General features: G+C 46.1%; 1 protein-coding gene across 5 annotated transcripts in view; it reads left to right on the top strand.

The window, feature by feature from the left end:
* The window catches only part of CREB3L3 (cAMP responsive element binding protein 3 like 3), a 70,671-nt gene that overhangs the window by 37,329 nt on the left and 12,284 nt on the right, over positions 1-21,058 (top strand). For all 5 annotated transcript variants that reach the window (XM_033953553.1, XM_033953552.1, XM_033953550.1 and 2 more), the window contains 4 exons: positions 5,934-6,040; positions 7,411-7,479; positions 7,878-7,962; positions 11,905-12,001. In XM_033953553.1, coding sequence (XP_033809444.1) covers positions 5,934-6,040; positions 7,411-7,479; positions 7,878-7,962; positions 11,905-12,001 — 358 coding nt within the window. The remainder of the gene's footprint in view (positions 1-5,933; positions 6,041-7,410; positions 7,480-7,877; positions 7,963-11,904; positions 12,002-21,058) is intronic.

The following is a 21,058-nucleotide window of genomic DNA, read 5'->3' as shown; positions in this document are numbered from 1 at the left end:
AACCTGATAAAGTATAAGAAATATACACAATAAAAGCACTGTAGAACAAACACACAACAGAAATATGATAAATGTCAGCACTATAAAGTACAAATCAAGATGGCCGAAGGTCCGTCGGGCTGAGCTGTACGCTGTGGGAGCTCACTTGGATAAATGTTCTGAACCCTTCAGGGAAGTTTTTTCTTCAATTCTATTATGCCGAAGAGAAGAGGCCGTAGCGCCGCTGGAGCCTTGCGGCGCTCTGGTGTTTCTTCCTTCGGCAATATCGAAGAACTCCTGCGCCGTATACTTGAGGGTTGAAATGGAAGATTCAAAGAACTCCATAGTGAATATCCAACAAGAATTAAAAGTTTCCAAACAACTTAGTGAAACACTAGTAAAAGTTAATTTAAATCTATGTAGAAAATTGGAGTCCTTGGAGAACTTTTCGCGCAATAATAACCTGCGATTGATCAATTTCCCTAGGATAGCAGCTGTGACTCCTAGGGATATGTTAAAATGTTATATGACGGAGATTTTAGAAGTCTCAGAAGATATGATTCCACCATTTACTCATGTCTACTATTTGCCATTAAAAACTAAGGAACAGCAACTACAATTGCAGGATGATAATCAACTGCTCAATGTATCAGCAATGTTGGAACTTTCTGATCAAGAGGCTGCAATGGTGGCTACATTACTTATTACAGTAGCCCTTGCACCAGATAAAAACTGGTTGCTTCGGCTCTTCTTTAAGAATAAGCAGAAAGATTTTCTTGGCTATAAAATATTAATGTTTCTAGATTTGGCACGGGACACACAAAAAAGGAGGCGTGAATTTCCCATGTTAAAGCCAGGGGTTATCTCTCTTGGAGGGACATTTTTTCTTCATCATCCATGTAAATGCATAATACATTACCATATGAAAAAATATGTTTTCTTTGAACCTCTCCAGCTGACAGCCTTCTTGGCTGGAGCTTGAATGGATGAAAGAAATGGAGGCTACAGGAACCCAGCGGAGCTACCCAGTATACTGCATCGAATGTCATATGTATGACTACCTCCCCTCCGGGAGCTGTAGTAATCCATGTTGGAACCAACGACTTCAGCAGGAGGGACTACAACAGGACTGCACTAACTGATCAGTTCAGGATCCTGGGGAGGAAACTGAAACTGAGGGCAAGGAAGATAGCCTTCTCAGAGATCCTGCCAGTACCGAGAGCGGACGCACGGAGGCAGGGCGAACTACAAGCAATAAACGATTGGCTCAGGAGATGGTGCGAGGAGGAGGGTTTCCTTTTTGTTCAGAACTGGACAACTTTCTTGGGAAAGAATAAGCTCTACAGGAGAGACGGACTGCACCTGAGCACGACTGGGACGAGGATGCTGGCACGAAACGTCCAGAGCGCCATAGACTTGGCTTTAAACTGAGGAAGAGGGGAAAGCCGACAGTCAATCTGACACATCGGACAAAAGTATCAAATAAGGATACTGAACAAGGACATTGTAAAAGAGGGCTCGGGACTGAATGGGAATTTCTGGAAAAAGGACCTAAGGAAGCATTTCAGGGGCCCAGGGCCAAGGACATTGAGCAAGGACGTTGTAAAAGAGGGCTCGGGACTAAATGGGAATTTTTTGGAAAAAGGACCTAAGGAAGCAATACAAAGGCCCAGGGCCAAGGACATTGAGCAAGGACATTGTAAAAAAGGGATTGGGGCTGAGTGGGAATTTTTGGGAAAAGGACCTAAGGACGCAATGCAGATGCCCAGGGCCAAGGACCTTGAACGAGGACACTGTAAAAGAGGACTCAGGACTGAGTGGAAATTTTTTGAAGAAGGACCTAAGGACAAATTGCAGGGGTCTAGGACACAAATAAAACTGGCAAACAGGACTAACAGAGAACAACGGAATCCAGAGTGACAACCAAAAATGAGGAAACAGGCTGAGGACGAAACAGACGCACCACAGGAGGAGGATGACCGAGACGAGGCTTGGGGACTGGCAACTCCCAAGGGGGTCGCCAGGAGCGCCAGACCACGAGGAAAACCAGCAAGAAAGGCGAACAATCGGGACTTACACTGCCTGTACACTAATGCTAAGGGCTAAAATGGGAGAGCTGGAATTATTAGCCAGCACAAAGGGCCTAGACATAATTGGAGTCACAGAAACGTGGTGGACTGATGACAACGAATGGGATGTGGCTTTACCAGGGTTCAAACTCTACAGGAGAGATAGGTCACACAAAAAGGTTGGAGGAATAGCGCTATATATAAAAGATTCCATACCTTCAACCAGGATGGAAACAACAATAAGGGCGGATGACTTGGAATCACTATGGGTTAAGCTACCAGGAGGAACAGGAGCGGACATAAAATTGGGTCTGTACTATCGCCCACCTGGCCAATCGGAAGAAATCGACCAGGACCTGGAGGCCGAACTGAGACAGTTATGCAAAAGCGGAAGTGTGGTGGTGATGGGGGACTTCAACCACCCAGGAATAGACTGGAGCATCGGACACTCGAACTGCATGAGGGAGACCAAATTCATGGAGGTCATGAGGGAGTGTTTCATGGAAAAGCTGGTCACGGAACCAACACGGGGAGATGCCACTCTTGACCTAATCTTCAACGGACTAGGGGGACCCACTAAGGAAGTGGCGGTACTAGCCCCACTAGTAAACAGCGATCACAACACGATCCAGTACAGGCTAGAAATTGGATCATCAAAGGTGAAAAGAACCACAACGACAGCACTCAACTTCAAAAAATGGAATTATGATGCTATGAGGAAAATGGTGGGGAAGAAACTCAACGATACCGCAAGGAATATGGAGTCCGTAGAAAAAGCTTGGACCCTACTCAAGGGCACGGTGCACGAAGCACAGAACCTGTGTGTCCCCAAGTTCAGGAAAGGGTGCAAAAAAAATAGAACAAAAAACCCAGTGTGGATAACAAATGCAGTGAAAAAGGCGATAAGTGATAAGAAAGCATCATTCAAAAAATGGAAAAAAGACCAGACAGAGGACAACCAAAAGGAGCATAAAAAACACCAAAAGGAGTGTCACCGAGTGGTTAGGAAAGCAAAAAGAGAATATGAAGAAAGACTGGCAGGGGAAGCAACAAACTTCAAATCATTCTACAGGTACGTCAAGGGGAAGCAACCAGCTAGGAAGGAAGTGGGACCCTTGGATGATGGAGACAGAAAGGGAGTGGTAAAAGAGGAAAAGGAGATAGCGGACAGGTTAAATGAGTTCTTCACGTCGGTTTTCACAAGGGAGGACACAATCAACATTCCGGAACCCGAGGAGATCGTAAAAGGAAATCAGGATGAAAATCTGGTTCAACTAGAGGTGAGCAAGGTGGATATCCTCAGGCAGATAGACAGGCTAAAGAGCGACAAATTGCCAGGTCCGGACGGCATTCACCCAAGGGTACTCAAGGAACTAAGGAACGAAATAGCTGAGCCACTTCGACAGATATGCAACCTATCCTTAAAAACTGGAGAGATTCCGGAGGACTGGAAAATAGCAAATGTCACGCCCATCTTTAAGAAAGGCTCAAGGGGAGACCCGGGAAACTACAGGCCGGTGAGCTTGACCTCGGTCCCGGGAAAGATGATGGAAGCGCTAATTAAGGACAGCATCTGGGAACACATCGAAAACAATGGGCAGCTAAAGTCGAGCCAGCATGGCTTCTGCAAGGGCAGGTCATGCCTCACAAACTTATTATACTTCTTTGAAGGGGTAAACAGTCAGGTGGATAAAGGGGAATCCATAGACATCATTTACCTTGACTTCCAAAAAGTCTTCGACAAGGTACCACACGAAAGACTGCTAAGGAAGCTATGGAACCATGGGGTGCAAGGGGTGGTCCACCGATGGATCAAAAACTGGATGGTGGACAGGAAACAGAGGGTTGGAGTGAAGGGCCATTACTCAGATTGGAAATGGGTCACGAGCGGAGTTCCACAGGGGTCGGTGCTGGGACCGCTTCTGTTCAATATATTTATTAACGACCTGGAGGCGGGAACAAAATGTGAGGTTATTAAATTTGCGGATGACACTAAACTATACAGCAGGGTCAAAACCATGGAGGACTGCGAAGACCTCCAAAAAGATCTGACAACGCTGGAAGAGTGGGCCAAAAAAATGGCAAATGAGCTTCAACATAGGGAAATGCAAGGTCATGCATGTTGGGAAAAAGAACCCGATGTTCACTTACAAGATGGGGGGATCACCGCTAGGGGTGAGCAATCTTGAAAGAGACCTGGGAGTGATGGTAGACACAACATTGAAGGTGTCGGCGCAGTGCGCCACAGCCTCAAGGAAAGCGAACAAAATGTTGGGTATCATTAAGAAAGGTATCACGACCAGGACGAAGGAAGTCATCCTGCCACTGTATCGTGCAATGGTGCGCCCGCACTTGGAGTACTGTGTCCAGTACTGGTCGCCGTACCTCAAGAAGGACATGGCGGTACTTGAGAGAGTCCAGAGAAGAGCAACTAGGCTAATAAAGGGCATGGGGGACCTCTCATATACTGACAGACTGAAAAAGCTGGGGCTTTTCTCGCTTTAAAAGTGACGACTTAGAGGAGACATGATAGAAACCTTCAAGATCATGAAGGGCATAGAAAAAGTGGACAGGGACAGATTTTTCAAACTATGGGGAACCTCAAGTACAAGGGGGCACTCAGTGAAATTGAGAGGGGAAAGGTTTAGAACAAATGCCAGGAAGTTCTTTTTCACCCAGAGGGTGGTGGATACATGGAACGCGCTACCGGAGAATGTGATAAGCAGAAGCACGCTACAGGGCTTCAAAGAAGGTCTGGACAGGTACCTGGAGGACAAGGGATTGAGGGGTACAGATAAGAGTAGAGGTAAGGTTATAGGGATAGGATTAGAGGTAAATGGTAAAATTAGTCAGAGACCACTGTTCAGGCAGTGGGCCTGATGGGCTGCCGCGAGAGCGGACCGCTGCGCGAGATGGACCTCTGGTCTGCCTCAGCGGAGGCAACTTCTTATGTTCTTATGTTCTTATGAAGGGAAAGTTTGAGTGCAGTTTAAATATTAAGGGATATCCTTTCTCAGTCGAGGAATCTTATTTTCTTTATGATGTTTTATATCATTTTGTCTATACTCGCTAAACTTAATCTTGGATCTAATTTGAGGACTTGAGTTGAAGTAAAGCCAAGGGGTCCTTTTATCAAGCTGCGGTAGGGGTTTAACACGCGTTAAACCGCCTGCCGCGCTAGCCGCTAACGCCTGCATTGAGCAGGCGTTAGATTTTTAACCGGCCACGGGGGTTAGTGCGTGATGAAATGTCCGACACGCTAACCCCACTAGCGCAGCTTAATAAAAGGACCCCCATGTGTTTTATTTTAATAATAATGGGAAGGGGGGTGGGTGGGTTATGGGTTTATATATATACAATTGTTGTTTCTCTTGATAGATTTACAAGTGATGTTTTCAAAAATATGTATGATTTTAATTTGTACACTTGTTGAAAGATTAATAATGAATAAAGATTTACAAAAAAAAAAAAAAAGATAATTTGTATTTGAAATAGCAGTGTGTTAGCTGTTTGCTTTCCTCAATTTTCTGTACAAGTGGATACTTGAATTGTAAATTTGAAATTTGATAAATAAAAAAAAAAGTACAAATAATACCATATAGCATGAAAAACATTCAAATAACATAGATATAACACAGTGTCAGTGTAAAACCAATGAAACACCTAATAAGCACACATTAGAGTATTTGCACAACATAGATATGATGCTAATGCTGTTCCTATAATACAAGGGTCCAAGTGCAGATATATAGATGGGGAAAAGATGAGTGGTCCCTTGTTGCTTTCATTAGAATGGCTCACAAGACTTTCTGCTGCTTATGCTGGGGCCTGCATTTGAGATTTTGCTCACCAGGATTTTAATAGGAGCACTCTTTTCTCTAACAGAATGAGGAGAGGATTCTGAAAAAGGTTCGAAGGAAGATTAGGAATAAGCAGTCAGCCCAGGAAAGCCGCAAGAAGAAGAAGGAATACATTGATGGACTAGAGACCCGGTGAGAACAGAAACAAACCAATGTGCTGTCCTGTCCTAACTACAAAGGGTCAAGGATCTGATATACTGTCTTTCTGTGGTTCAATCCAGTGGCATAGTGAGGAAAGCTGGTGCCCAGGATGGAGCCGCATTGTGTGCCCTCTCCCCCCACATTCACACCCGGCATCACCACGCTGTGCACATCCCCTCCCCCCAGTACCTCTTCAAATCTTTGCCAGCTGCAAGTAACATCTCTTATCTGCTGCTCGTGCTGGCCTCATCCTTCTCCCCTAGTCTCCACAAACAGGAAGTGATGTCAGAGAGGGATGAAGCCAGCGTTAGCAGAAGGTAAAAGATACTGCTTGCGGCCAGCAAAGATTTGAAGAGGAACAAGGGGAGCAGGTTGCTGATGCATGAGTTGGGGGAGAAGGAAGAGTTGAGGTGCCCTCTCAACCTAGGGTTACCATATGGCTCCAGAAAAAGGAGGACGGATTGAGACATGCAAATTTTAGTTCCATTGCTTTCAGTGGAAGTAAAACCCAGATGACTGACTCAATCTATCTTCCTTTTTTTGGAGCCATATGGTAACCCTACTCCCCCCCCCACCCCTGCCTTACTATATCAGTGGTATAACCAAAGTGGTTTACATATTATATACAGATACTTTCTCTGTCCCTAATGGCCTTGCAATCTAAGTTTTTGTACCTGGGGTATTGGAGGTTTAAATGAGGTCTAGTGTCAAAATAAGCTGCAGTGAGAATTAAACCTAATTCCCCAGGTTCTTAGTGCATTTCAAGAAGGAGTGGCCTAGTGGTTAGAGTTACAGCCTCAGTCCCCTGGGCAAGTCACTTAATACTCCATTGGCCCAGGTATGCTAAATAGATTGTAAGCCCTCAGGGACAGATAGGGAAAAATACTTGAGTATCTGAATGTAAACCACTTAGACAACCTCCATTGATAGGCAGAAGAAGAAAAAGAACCATTAGACTACTCTTCCATACTAAGGCCAGTCTCATCTCCAGAACTGTTGTGAGGGATGGGCAGGCAGGGCCCCTAGATGCTAAGCCCAGGGAACACCACGCTGTCCTTTTGAATCTGTCTGTTAGTTTATGGTGAGCCTGAAAGGGAAGAGGGTGTCAAAAGCAATTCCTCTGGGCAATGTTTTACCCAGCAACTGCTCTGAGTCCAAAAGGGAATTCTCAGTCCACCACTGAGTGGCATGTTGAAGTGTGGGAAACTGTCCATGCCCATGCTATCCTTCCCTATGGGTGTACATTTTATCCTGTTCTTTTCCCTCTTCTGGCTCTCTTTCCTTCATTTCTCTTTCTCTGGATGGAGAGTGGGTTGCTGTAGGCTGCCCTCCATTCTAATACCTCTTCTGTCTCTTCTCAGGATGTCTGCTTGCACAGCACAAAACCACGAGCTGCACAGGAAGGTGATGCAGCTGGAGAAGCAGAATTCGTAAGTCCCAGCTTCCAGTCTCTTGGGAAAAGAGGGAGGTGGATAAAAAGAAGCATGTGAAGGGAGCAGATGGAAAATCCACTCTGTGCTTTTAAAGTAGTAGACCATAGCCATCAATTAGAGCTCAGTATTTGACAGTATTTCAGAAGATGACATTCTGGCCATGGCACTGGATAGGCAGAGTGTGCTATATTTTGCTACGTACTGGAAAACGTCCTTCATAAGCCATGGAATGAAATATCAGGCCTAGATGTAAAATGTCCTGCTTGTGACTGATTGCTCACTGCTAGTGTCAGTCCTTATGCATTCCTCCCCCCCACCCCCCCACACACACACGCAACTCAAAGCAGAATGTCTGTCCTCTGCAGAGACTTATACTCATGTTTTAATTCTTACAGGTCTCTATTGGAGCAGTTGAAAAAACTTCAGAACCTGGTCATACAGTCAACAAACAAGACTGCCCAGACAGGAACATGCATTGCAGTACGTGACAGTAGCCTCCTTATTTCTGTCTCCAATCTCTCTCTTTTTATACCTGCATTCTCTCTCCATGTTCTCTCTCCCTGGAGAAAAAGTCCATAGTCTGTTATTGAGAAAGACATGGGAGAAGCCACTGCTTGCCCTGGATCGGTAGCATGGAATATTGCCACACCTTGGGTTTTGGCCAGGTACTAGTGACCTGAATTGGCCACCATGAGAATGGGCTACTGGGCTTGATGGACCATTGGTCTGGCCCAGTAAGGCTATTCTTATGTTCTTATGTACCTCTGTCTCCTTTCTACCTATCTCTTTTACCTTCTTTCCATATCTCTTTATTCCTGTTTCAGCCTCTCTTTACCTCTTTTGTTTCTATGTGCCCTCTCCCTTTCTCCTTATTTCTGTTTCCTTTCTCCCTATCTCTTGTCTTGTCTCCTCTTTCCCTTCCTCTTTTTTGTATGATTTCCTCATGTTCCCTTGTCATTTCTCCTTATTTCTGTCTCTTTTCTGTCTGTCTCTTGTCTTCCCTCCTCATTTCTTTATTCATATCTGTTCTCTCCCTACCCCTTTTTTACCTGTATTCTCTTCCCATGTTCTCTCTCCTTTTCTCCTTACATCTGTAACCTTTCTTCCTATCTTCCCATCTTTTTATACTTGTCTACTTTCTCCCTATCTCTTTTTTTGCCTGTATTCTTTCCGCATATTCTCTCACTTTCCCCTTAGTTGTCTCTTTTCTCCTTTTTCTTTTACATTCTCTTCTTATCTTTTTATTCCTGTCTCCTCTCCCTATCTTTTTTCTCCCTTATTCTCTCCTTGTATTCCCTTTCTATCTCCTTTCTTCCTATCTCTTGTGTTTTCTCATCTCTTCGTTCTTGTCTGCTCTCTCCCTACCTCTTTTCCATCTGTATTCTCTCCTAGTGGTCCCTCTCTCTTACTCCTTATTGCTATCTCTTTATTTGTTTCCTCTTTCCTGTCTCTTTTCTCTCTACCTATTTTTCTCCTGTATTACATCTCCCTTTCTTCTTGTCCTTTCTACCTATTTCTTCTGCCTTCTATTCTCATCTTTTTATTCATGTCTCCTTTCACCCTACCTTTTACTCCTCTCTTCTCTGTGTTCCCTGTGCCTATCCCTGTCCCTTTTGCCTTACTTCTCTCTTTTTCCCCTGTCTCGTTTTCTCTCCTCATTCCTTCTCGTTTCCTTTCTCCCTATTGCTTTACTTTTATCTTATCTCTTTGTTCCTGTCTCCTCTCCCTGTCTTTTTGCTCTTGCTGTCCTTTCCCATTTCCTCTTTTTCTATATCTTTATTCCTTTTTTTAATTATTTCTTTGCATTTTAAATAACAAATAACATATAACATGCATAAGAAAATAAAATTCAATTGCATTATTCAGAAATTAACGAAAGGCAAATCTAGCAGATATTCTGTATGGAAAAGGGGAAAGTAATGAATTTCCTATCAGCCCACAGTTCAAAGAGGAGATCGAAAGGAAAAGAGGCTATCTCCTTATTCTTGTCTTCTCTCCTACTACTACTACTATTTATCACTTATATATTGCTGAAAGACATACGCAGTGCTGTACATTTTTACATTTAATAGTTGGTTCCTGCTTGTTTGATCTCTATTCTCTTTCATTGTCCTCTTGTATCCTTTCTCCCTATCTCTCACTCCTGTCTCTACACCCCCATGTCATCATTCCCTATTTCCCTTTCTACATCTCTTTTCCCTATGTCCTCTCCTTTTTGCCTTGTATTCTCTTTTGCTATCATTCCTGTCTCCTCAATCTGCTTATGGCAGCTATCTCTTTTCTTTTCTTGTCTCATCTCTTTCATTACGTCCTTTCTTCTCCTGAATCTCTTTTCTTGCACTTTATGTGAGTGTGTTTGTGTATGTGTCATCCTAATAACGTTTTTTTTGTTTGGTGTTCTATTCATACTAAACTTTCAGATCCTGTCGGGAGAGGGGACGAATTGCACAAGGACTCTGACAGGGATGGGGATTTTCAAAAAGCATTCTGGACAGCAGGGACTTTTGCTACCCACATTCTCTCTCTGTATCTTCTATTTTCTCTATCTTTACTCAAAGGTTCACAGAAGGGAGATCATGTTCCCATTGGGGTGCAGCACAAAGGTGGTCCTTTAGCTGTGAAGCCTGCTACCACCATGCCAGTTTAAGTCTGGCATTCAGTAGTTTTCTAGTTTTTAGTAATAGAACAGCAAGGATGTCAACATTGTTTTAACATAGCATAACATAAAAGCTTGCTTCTATACTGCATTACCGTGAAGTTCCATGAGGTTTACAAAAAAGAGAAGAAACAATCAAGAGGAACGTTTTAGTTACCTAGAAATCTAGTGAACAAGTATGTTTTTAGGTGTTTCCTAAACTGTTGATACGTACTAGCAGTCACAATTCAGATCCATATCCCCGGACGCTGCGTGGTAAGATAGAAGACATTGATGATATTTTTTTGAATCTATATGTTCTAACTAATGGAAATGAGAAAATAGCGTCTGAATGTCTAGAACATTTTACATGAACAAATGTAAATGAATCCATTAGATATCCAGGTATAAGACCAGACAATACCTTGAAGCATATGGAACCAAACTTAAATTTCACACCTGCCTCTACCGGCAACCAATGCGGTTCACGCAAAAAAGGAGTGATATGGTTGAACTTTTTCAAACCAAAAATCAGTCAGATTGCTGCATTCTGAATAATGTGCAATCTATAGAGATTTTTTTGAGTACCAGCCCAATAGATAATATTGCACCTAAATTTTGACCTTTTTGGAGGGAAATTATATAAAAGGCACCTAAAAATAGGCACCTAACTTAATTAGTATATTGGCCTCAATTATAAGCTTTAATAAGCTCATAATTGAAAAAAAAAAAATGAATTGGGTGATAGGTGCCTATCTTATGCATGATTTTATATAAGATAGACACTTATTTATAGGCACTAACGACAAAGCATGCATGTTTAGGAACGGAGAAGGACTTATGCACTATCGGTGGCATAACGAGGGTGAGAGGCGCCCAGGGTGGTGGTGCCCCACCCTTGCTTTCTTCTCCACCCTCCCTCTCCTTCCCCGTCCCCCTGCCATGCGCGTGTCCCCCCTGCCCTTCTCCCGTACCTCTAACTATCCTGGAGCGAGCAGCATCACAAACTTGCTGTCGGCGTCAGCTCTCCCTCTGATGTCACATCCTAGGCACGGGACCTGGGAATGACGTCGGAAGGAGAGCCGACGTTGGCGCGAGCAGCAGGTTAAAGTTGCTACTCACGCTGTCAATGGGCACCAGCTTTCCTCACTATGCCACTGGATTGAACCACAGAAAGACAGTATATACGGTGTGGGGGAGGGGGGAAGTGGAAAGGAGCAGGGGGACGGAGAGGAGGACGGGCACCAGCGCCCAGGACAGACCCTACCCATACTATACCACTGAGCGCCATTAGGCGTGATTCTCTAAAGTACTTAGGCACCTATAATGTAGGCTTTAAAAACCTTGGCCAACATTGTAGGCACCTAATAGGTGCCTAAGTTTTAGTTAGGCACGATTCTGTAATGGGCACCTACAGTCACACTTACATGAAATATGGTAGGTGCCTAACTTTAGGCACCTAATTACAGAATCTGTCCCTTTGTATCTCTGTGAAACCCAACCAAAAATGTCTTTCATTTTAAATGATTCAGGAACACTCATTCCTTACACCAAGGCATTTCTCTGTTGCAGCACACATTTTGAAGAAACAACAAACAGGAAGTGATGTCAGAGAGGGATGAGGCCAGCGTTAGCTCTCAATATAGATTTGAAGAAAAATATTATACACCACAGATCTCAGAAAAATAAAGAAATACACACAACCCATATCAAATTATAGATGACTTAAAAACAACTGGGAATGAAGAAGCTTCGCTAAATATATCCTTCATTTATGTGTATTGCAGGTTGTGCTACTGTCCTTTGCTCTGATTATCTTCCCTTGCATTGGCCCCTTTGCCCGGAATAAAGCCACAAAAGAAGGCGACTTTGTGCCTGTCCGAGGTAAGATGGAGAGTTGTTTTCTACTCTCTCTTGATCCAGCCACCTCAGCCCATATATGGTATGGGCTCCTTGCTAAAAGGCTTTTCATGGTGGAAAACAATATCTTATCTCAGAACATAAAAGAGAGTCGTGCTTTCAGTGTAACCTTTTCTATTTGGTCCATCTATGTGTAGGACTCAGAGCTGGCATAGTACAGGGTGTTGTAAGTCAGGTTTGGTTGCATTAGCAGGGCTGAGAATTATGTAAGCTGAAGCTAAAATGAATTGGCAGACCTGTGTGTGTGTATATATCAAAATATAAATATATACTGCAAAATATAAAATCAAAGTTCTTTATAAAAAAATAAGAAAGCAAAGTAAAAGATTAACAAACAAACCAAAATAGTAACAATAGACTTAAAGATATAACAACACAAAAAGGAGAAAAAGTACTTTGTAAAATTATACATGTAAAAGTAGAGACACAAAATGGGGAGGAGCAAAGACATACCTGGCATATGTGACACCCGGGGCTGATCATTTTTTTAACACCCCCTCTTCTGTATAAAAATAATTTGTAAAAGGAGACCTTAACTTTTTTTTGAAGATATGTTAGTAATTAAATTGTACATTTTCCCCTTTTAGTTTTATTTTATGTAATTCTTAGGTACTGTATATACTCGAATATAAACCAATCCAAATATAAACCGAGGTAAGCTTTATTTCTCCTAAAAAGGGGGAAGAAAGATTAACTCAAATATAAACTGAAGATTTATATTCAAGTGCCCTGTCCGGCTCTGCACCCAGTCTCTCTTCCTCTTTGCCCTGCTCTGCACCCAGACCCCCTCCCTTCCTCCCTCCCCCTGCCAGGCTTTGCATCCTGTCCCCCTCCCTCCCTCCCCTGATGCCTTCAGGCCTGCCCTGGGCCTGACATAAGCCCTGGTAGTCCAGCAGTGAGCCAGGACAGGAGGGATCCCTCCCACCTCCTGTCCCAGCCAATTCTGAAACATCACACTTCTCTCCCACCTTCCAGACCTCTAGAAAACCTACCTTGAAAGCCCTGGTGATCCAGCTGTGAACTGGGACAGGAGCAATCTTCCTACGCTCCTGCCCCATGCAGAGCTGTTATCCAAAATGGCTGCTGCAATTTCTCATGACAACTTCACAAGTTCCCGTAGTCTCTCAAGGTTGCCACAAGAACTTGCAGCCATTTTAGATAGCAACTCTGCATGGGGCAAGAGATTAGGAAGATCGCTGCTGCCCTGGTTCACCGGGGCTTTCAAGGTAAGTTTTCTAGAGGTCTGGAAGGTGGGAGGGGGGCAGGAGGGAGGTATGATGTTTCAGAATCAGCTGGGACATGAAGGGATCCCTCCTGTTCTGGTTTACCACTGGACCACCAGGACTTATGGGAGGTCTGCAACAGGTCTTGGGGGAGGGGATGCTGACTCAAATATAAACTGAGACCCCTATTTTGGGGCCATTTTTGGCTCAAAAATCTTGGTTTATATTTGAGTATATATGGTATATGAGGGACTTTTTTGATAGGACATCTTAGTCCAATTTTGGATGTTTCCGCAAGGACATCCAAAAGTCAGGTTGACCATTTTTGTTTTTAATTGAAAAGCTTTTATTGAAAAAACACTCCAAACAGTACATAGCAAGTGCACATGAAATGCAAGAACACAAATACAAAGAGCAAAATATCACACTCCAAATTAGCTCACAGAGCTACAATCAGCAATAGTGACATGTGCAAGCCCTGCAAACGAAATAACAAACTATAATACCCACCCAGACCCTCCCAATACCCCCCCTCCCGCCCCCCAGGGACAAAACACACTACCCACTACTTTCAATAAGGTTGTAAATACTCTATACCAACCATAGACCAAATATTGGAAAGGAATATGGAAATGGGATCCCTCCAAGCTTCGCCCACCCAGTCCAATTTCAAGGTCAGCTCAAGGCCCTCGACCACCCCTACCACAAACCCCCACAGAAGCCCGAAATTGATGCCACACATGAGCATAGCCATGTAGTTTACCATGCCTCAAAGCCGTTAAATAATATAGATTCTGCCAAGTGAGCAAACGTTGCTCCACCAGGGCCCACGTGGGAGAAGACACCTGATTCCACCGAGAGGCAATGGCCAATCGAGCAGCAGTGAATGCTAGTTTACAGAACAGAGAGTCCCCCCGAGCCAGGTCTAATTGATGCCAAAACAACAAGGCGTGTCGCCAATCGGCCGGAATCTGGACATCCAGGATCTGGGACACCCGAGCAAAGACCTCAGTCCAGAATCTACACACCCTCCCACACTGCCACCACATATGAAAGTAGGTACCTACCTCCCCACAGCCCCTCCAGCAAAGCACACTCGCACCCCCCTGCCAGCGAGCCACAGTCTGAGGGGTATAATACCAACGGAAAAGTACCTTATATCCGTTTTCAATCAGCAAAGCGGCTATACCCGCCGAGGAGATCTCCGACCATATGTCGCCCCAAGTGTCCCAGGAAATAACAGAACCACAATCATCCTCCCAGGCCTTCATGTACGGAAGGGGAGCCCCCCGACCATTAAGACATCTATATATCGCGGAGAGAGCTCCCCTCCGAAGCACTGGGCCCAGTAATAGCTCAAAGGGCGTCTTACCACCCCTCAAGTCTTCCAGAAGACCCGAGGACCTAATATAATGGAGAACCTGCAGGTAGGGGAACAAATCCCTTATCCCAAGCCCATACGTGCCCCTAAGTTCCATAAAGGGTCGAACCCCTCCCAAAACCGGGTCCCACAGCTGCCCCACACAAACTAAGCCCCGTGACTCCCAAGCTGCAAACACTCCCCCATCCCCTCCCGGTGGAAAACCAGGGTTATATCTCAACGGAGTATACCAGGAGTGTCGCTTACTCCCCAGTAAACAAGCTTTGGTCTGATTCCATACCCGCAAGGAAGTCACCACCGAGGATACTCCCCCTACCAGGCTCGCCCTACCAGGCACCCACGGCCGATGTAACAAAGGTACCCCCTCACTTAACCGTTGCTCAATTTCCACCCACAGTTTCGGTGTCTGCGTCTGCCATTCCAAGAGGGCGCGCAGCTGAGCAGCCTGATAATATTTCACCACATCCGGGACCCCCAACCCTCCGTCCCCTCTCCCCATGCACATGACCTTCCTACTCACCCTCGGCTGTCTACCAGCCCAAATAAAATTAAAGATATGCCTCTGCACCCCCTCCAAGATTTTACTATCCACCCAAAGAGGCAATACCTGGAATAAGAACAACAAGCGAGGCAAAATCATCATCTTCACGATGGCCACCCGGCCCAGCCAAGAGAAATACAGATCTTTCCAATTAAGTAAATCTTGGCGAATGCGACGAAAGAGAGGTGGGAAGTTGAGGTCATATAACTCCACTCCCGGCGGTCCAAAATAAACCCCTAGATAGCGCAATGAATGGGAAACCCACCGAAACGGAAACCGATCTCGAAGATAGGAAACCCGGTCAGCCGGCAAATTAACATTGAGGAGCTCCGATTTACCAACATTGACCCGAAATCCTGACACCTCCCCATAAATCTCCAACTCCCGCAATATAGCCGGCAAGGAAGCTGCCGGGTCCTCCACCGTAAACAAAATATCATCCGCAAACAAAGCTAACTTAAAATCCCCTCCCGGTACCGTGACCCCCTTAATATCCGGATTCATTCGCACACGCTGCGCCAGAGGTTCCACGGTCAAAGCAAAGAGAAGCGGAGAGAGGGGACACCCCTGACGTGTTCCCCGTGCTAGAGAAAAAGTCTCCGAATAACTACCATTCACCTTGATGCAACTCAGAGGTCCACTATATAGGACCCGAATCCAGTCCCGCATTCTCGGGCCCAGACCCACCGACTCCAAGACCCGAAATAAGAAAGGCCAAGACACTCTATCGAACGCCTTCTCAGCATCGATAGACAAAAACACCGTTTCTCTCACCCCCCCCCTGGCCCTGTCATACAGATTATAGACAGGTTATCACCCACCTGTCTGCCAACCACAAATCCAGACTGACCCGGATGGATCAGCCGAGGGATCCAACTCATCAATCGGTCCGCCAGAATGCGCGTGAAGATCTTAGTATCCACCCCCAATAGAGATATCGGCCTATAGGAAGCACATTGGAGGGGATCCTTCCCCTCCTTGGCCAACACTGTCACCCCCGCCAAGCGCATAAAGAAGGGGAGGGCACTATTCCCTTGCAATGAGTTAAGAAAACGCAACAAGGGGGGCAGCAGCAGATCCTGGAAACGTTTATAGAACCGAACGGTAAAACCGTCCAATCCAGGGGACTTACCAAGTTTCATAGAACGCAACGCACTACGAGCCTCAATCAATGTGAGAGGACGGTCCAACCGTGCCACATCACCCTGTGCAATCTGGGGCAACCCTGCTGAATTCAAATAAGCAACCTGGTCCTGTAAGGGTCCTGGAGCTTCCGGGGTATAGAGTTGTGAATAATATTCCACAAACCGTGCACGTATAGCTTCTTCAGTCTGTAACACTTCCCCAGAGGCCGCCCGGAGTGAGAGGATCTGATTTCGCGTCTGTCTCACCTTAAGACAATGTGCAACCAGGCGACTAGCTTTATTGGAAAACTCAAAGTATCTCTGCTGGATGAGCTGTAAATTATGGTGTAATCTATCCAAGTCCAAAGCCTGGAGATCCCTACGGGCCTAAAATAAGCGCTCCCGCAACACCACATTCCAAGGGGAACGCTTATGTAAACTTTCCAGCCTACCAATAACAATCAACAGGCCAGCTGCCTCCTCCCGCCTTTTTCGCTGCCGAGCCGATGACAGGGCTATCAGCCTGCCCCTAAGGGTAGCCTTTAATCCCTCCCAAACCGCCTTCAACGAGGCTCCACACTCCACATTCACTTCTAGATATTCTTGTATCCACCCTTCAATCTGCGTTCCCACCTCTGGGTCATCTAAAAGACTATCATTATTGACTATCATCAAAATTTCCGTCCTACCCCCCTTCCCGCCCCCTGGAAGCGCAACCACACCGGAGCATGATCCGACCACGTAAGGGACTCAATCCCTGCAGACTCCACCCTCCGGAGAAGTCCCCTCTCCACAAAAACATAATCAATTCTGGAATAAGAGGAGTGTATACCCGAAAAGTAGGTAAAGTCCTTCACCGAAGGATGGAGCCACCTCCAGCAATCCACCACATTCAAACCAGCCAATGCCGCACGCAACAATTTCCGATCCCTTCTCCCATAATGATCCGCCCTCCCCGAATTATCCAAGTGAGGGGTCACTGTAAGATTGAAATCCCCACCGAGCACCAGGGCCCCCCCCCCTTAAACTTGAGGATCCGAGGGACCAACTCACGGAAGAAGATCCCCTGTCCCTCATTAGGGGCATAAACATTTACCAGAGAGTACAAGATCCCCTCAATCATAGCCTCCAACATGATGTATCTGCCCTGAGGATCCCTCACCACCCTATGCACCTCGCAGCGGATCCCCTTACGGATAAGAATACCCACCCCGCACCTCTTAGAAGTGCCCACCCGGGAAGCCCAAAAGGCCTGTGGAAACCTGTGATCCCCAACCAAGGATTCATGGGATTGCAGTAAATGAGTTTCCTGGACAAAGCAAACATCAGCCCTCAGACGGAGCAATTCCCTATAGAAGGCTCTTCTCTTGTTAGGGGAATTAAGACCCCTAATGTTATAAGAAACCAATTTAAACACCTCCATAATTCAAATACGTATAGAGAGAATGCAAACCCAACCCCAACACATATGTCCCCTTTCCCCCCATCCCTCCCCCCCACCCCCCCTCCCCCACAGGAAGAAGCTCCCCCAAAGTACGTAGAGTACCAGAAAGAAGAGAAAAGAAAAGAGAAATCCTACCCAGCCCCTGTCTCCCCAGCAACCTCCTCCCCCCCACCTCCCCTCCCCTCCACCCCCCACTCCCCCACGTGAGAGTCCACCGATCTCCCACCAACATATAAGGAATGTAACAATCCCCGAAGCCCCTGTCACACCACCCCACAACCAGACAAAATTGTCAAATAACAAACAACCTCCACCCCAAACAAACACAACCGCCCATCCACCCTCCATAATCCACTCCCCCTCTCCCGCTCATTCTCCCTCCCAACGGTCCCTCAGCGCCCCACTCTCCCACCCCTCCACAACATGTCCAGTACAGCAATGTCCCTCCAAGAGCACCGCCCCACAACTTGAACAGAGGAGCACAGTCACCCAGGGCAGATTGCCCCCCCACTGGAGGAACAGCCCCCTGGCAGCGCAAGGGGGGGAGGAACAGCCAGGTAAAATTAGCGGTCCTCCCGCAATGGAGAGTACATCAGGCGGGAGCAGTATTCTGAGGCGAGGGGCCACCGCCTCGGCCCCCCCTCCCCCCTCCCCCCTCGTGACCCCCGATCCACACGCTGCCATCTCAAGGCCGTTGGAAGCCGCACGCTACTGGATCCTGCCCCCACAGCCGAAGCAGGTTCCTCTGGAATCTCGATGCCAGCCTGTTGCAGCAGGGTTCGGGCTTCACGAACTGTAGTAACTCTGGTATGCACTCCATTGATAGTAATGACCACTCCAAAAGGATAAATCCAACGGTAGCGCAGATTGCCACGCTGCAGAGCCTTCGTCACTTCTCGGAATGCCCTGCACTTCTGTAGTGTGCTCGCTGCCAGATCTTGATAGAATTCCAGCCGATGACCCTCCCAGGTCACCGTGCCCATTTCTCAAGCTCTGCGGAAGATCTGTTCTTTAAGCACAAAGCTCCTTAGACACAACACAATGTCCTTAGGCTGATCCGATGTATGGGGCCCCAAAGCTCTGTGAGCCCGCTCCAGACCTGGATCCAACGCGTCATTCTGCAACAGCCAGCGAAGCAAAGTAGTAATGGTAGCACTGACATCTTTATATTCCGGCAATTCGGGTAATCCCCGCACCCGCAGGTTATTTCACCTGGTACGGTTCTCCAGATCCTCCACCTTGTCTAGCAGAAGCTGATGTTCCGCGGCGGCACTCTCCAAGGAGCGCTGCATCCCGGTCACTGAGTCCTCGCAGCTATCCATGCGCATTTCCACCACTTCCACGCGGTTGCCCACCTCCACGAGGTCCGTGCGCAGTTCCTGCACCACCTCCCGGACCTGCACCACCACCGCCGAAATTTCGACTTTCACCTCAGAGATCCAGCGCTGCATATCCAACTTGGTAAGGGGGTCCGCAGGGGAGCACTCAGGGGTCAACGCGGCAACCGGCGCAGCCACCTCCACTAGAGCCCCACTCGAATGCGCCGCCTCACCTCCGCCGGTCTCTAGGCCCGCGCTGCCACGTGCTGTCCGGCTCAGCGCTTGTTCCAGCGTGCGCTGGCCGGTTTTCTCCGTCGGCAGTTTTTTGCGCGTTGCCATGGGGTCCCTACTCCTTGCGCTCTTCACCCCACTGCCTGAAGGTATATTTTTGACCATTTTTGAAACCATAAGATGGCTATCTTTTTTTTTCCCCCCCCGAAAATGACTCATCTAGACATTCTGGCCTTTAGGATGTCTATCTTTTTTTAGCCATTTTCAAAAATCAAAATGTCCAAATGCAAAACATCCAAAAACAAGCCCATTTGGATGTGGGAGGAGCTAGCATTTTAATGGCCTGGCCACATAAACATGCCAACAGTGCCTTAGGGGGCACTGTTGTGAACTTCACATAAAGAGTGACAGGTACACATTTCACCATAACCCCTTATTGTGTATGGTGAGCCTTCCAAAACCCCCCCAATATGCACTATACCCATCTCTCTACACCCCAATAGCCCTTGTGGCTGCAGGTGTCACCTATAAGGCAGTACAGTAGGTTTTGGGTGTTTTGGTGGCCTTGCACTTTCCACCATAAATGTAGTGGGTAGGGTGGGGTGGATTATGGACCTGGATCTCTCTCGTTATGGTTCACTACACCACCCACCAGGCTACTCCAGACACCTGCTTGCTGCTCTACTAGGATTTCCCATAATATCTGCAGCTGTCATAGAAGCTGGTATGTACTGTTTTTTTTCCACATCTTTGGGGTTTGGGAGGGGATCAGTGACCATTGAGGGAGTAGGGGGAGAGGTCATGCCTTCATGCATCCAGTTGTCATCTGGACAGTCCGGGTATTTTTTTGATCCTTATGTGCTTTTAAAACAGGTCTAACTCTGAACATCTAAATGACACCCTGAACATCTTCAAAATGTTTTATTATCCCTGCAAAACATCCAAGTCCTAAGGCCACCCTAATCCTGCCCAAAACACACCTCTAACATACCCCCTTAAGATTTAGTTGTACTGGAGGGAAAATGACTTGCAAGATGTCCAAATAGTCTGTTTCAAAAATTGGCATTTGGACTTGTTGGAGAATAAAACGCTCAAGTGCTATGTTATGCCATTTTTTTGGACATCTTTCTATTTAGAAAATGAGCTCCATAGTCTAGCTTCATTTAATTGTTAATTTTAATTTAGATGAGTGAGGTAGAAGAAATTAAGACAGTATTACTTGATAAATTTATCTCTTAATTCGATGTTTTTATTCCTAAAATAATAATTTTACCACTTTTACTTAAATTTTTATTGTCTTTTTAGTTAATATGCTGTATTCTCATCTTAATATTGTACTTTGCTGATTGTCCAGTTTTTTCTCTCTTGTGTAAACCGCCTAGAATTCTTTTGATTGTGGTGGTATACAAAAATAAAGTTATGTTATGTTTATGTTATAAGCCCTCCAGGAGACAGCAAAATACCTACTGTACCAGAATGTAACCTGCATTGAGTTATTACCTAGAAAGGTGTGATATTAATCCAAATCCAAAATTCATTACAAGGCATATTGTTGATTACAGTGTTCCCCCGGTCGTTCGCGGTCAGTGGTTCGCGGTCCCAGTCATTCGCAGTGTTTTCCGACCGTGAACCGCCCACAAGGAGAGGACAGCTGGAGAGGTAGGAGAGAGCAGCCGACTCGCTGTATGCTCCGACCGCCCCTTCCTCCACTAAGTCGGGCCTTACCAATCAGGAGCTGCTTTGACACGCAGCTCCTGA

Source organism: Geotrypetes seraphini, chromosome 8, assembly GCF_902459505.1.
Source record: "Geotrypetes seraphini chromosome 8, aGeoSer1.1, whole genome shotgun sequence".
NCBI classification, from domain to species: domain Eukaryota; kingdom Metazoa; phylum Chordata; class Amphibia; order Gymnophiona; family Dermophiidae; genus Geotrypetes; species Geotrypetes seraphini.
The sequence above is the reverse complement of the archived record's forward strand: the minus strand, read 5'-3'. Positions and strand labels throughout refer to the sequence as shown.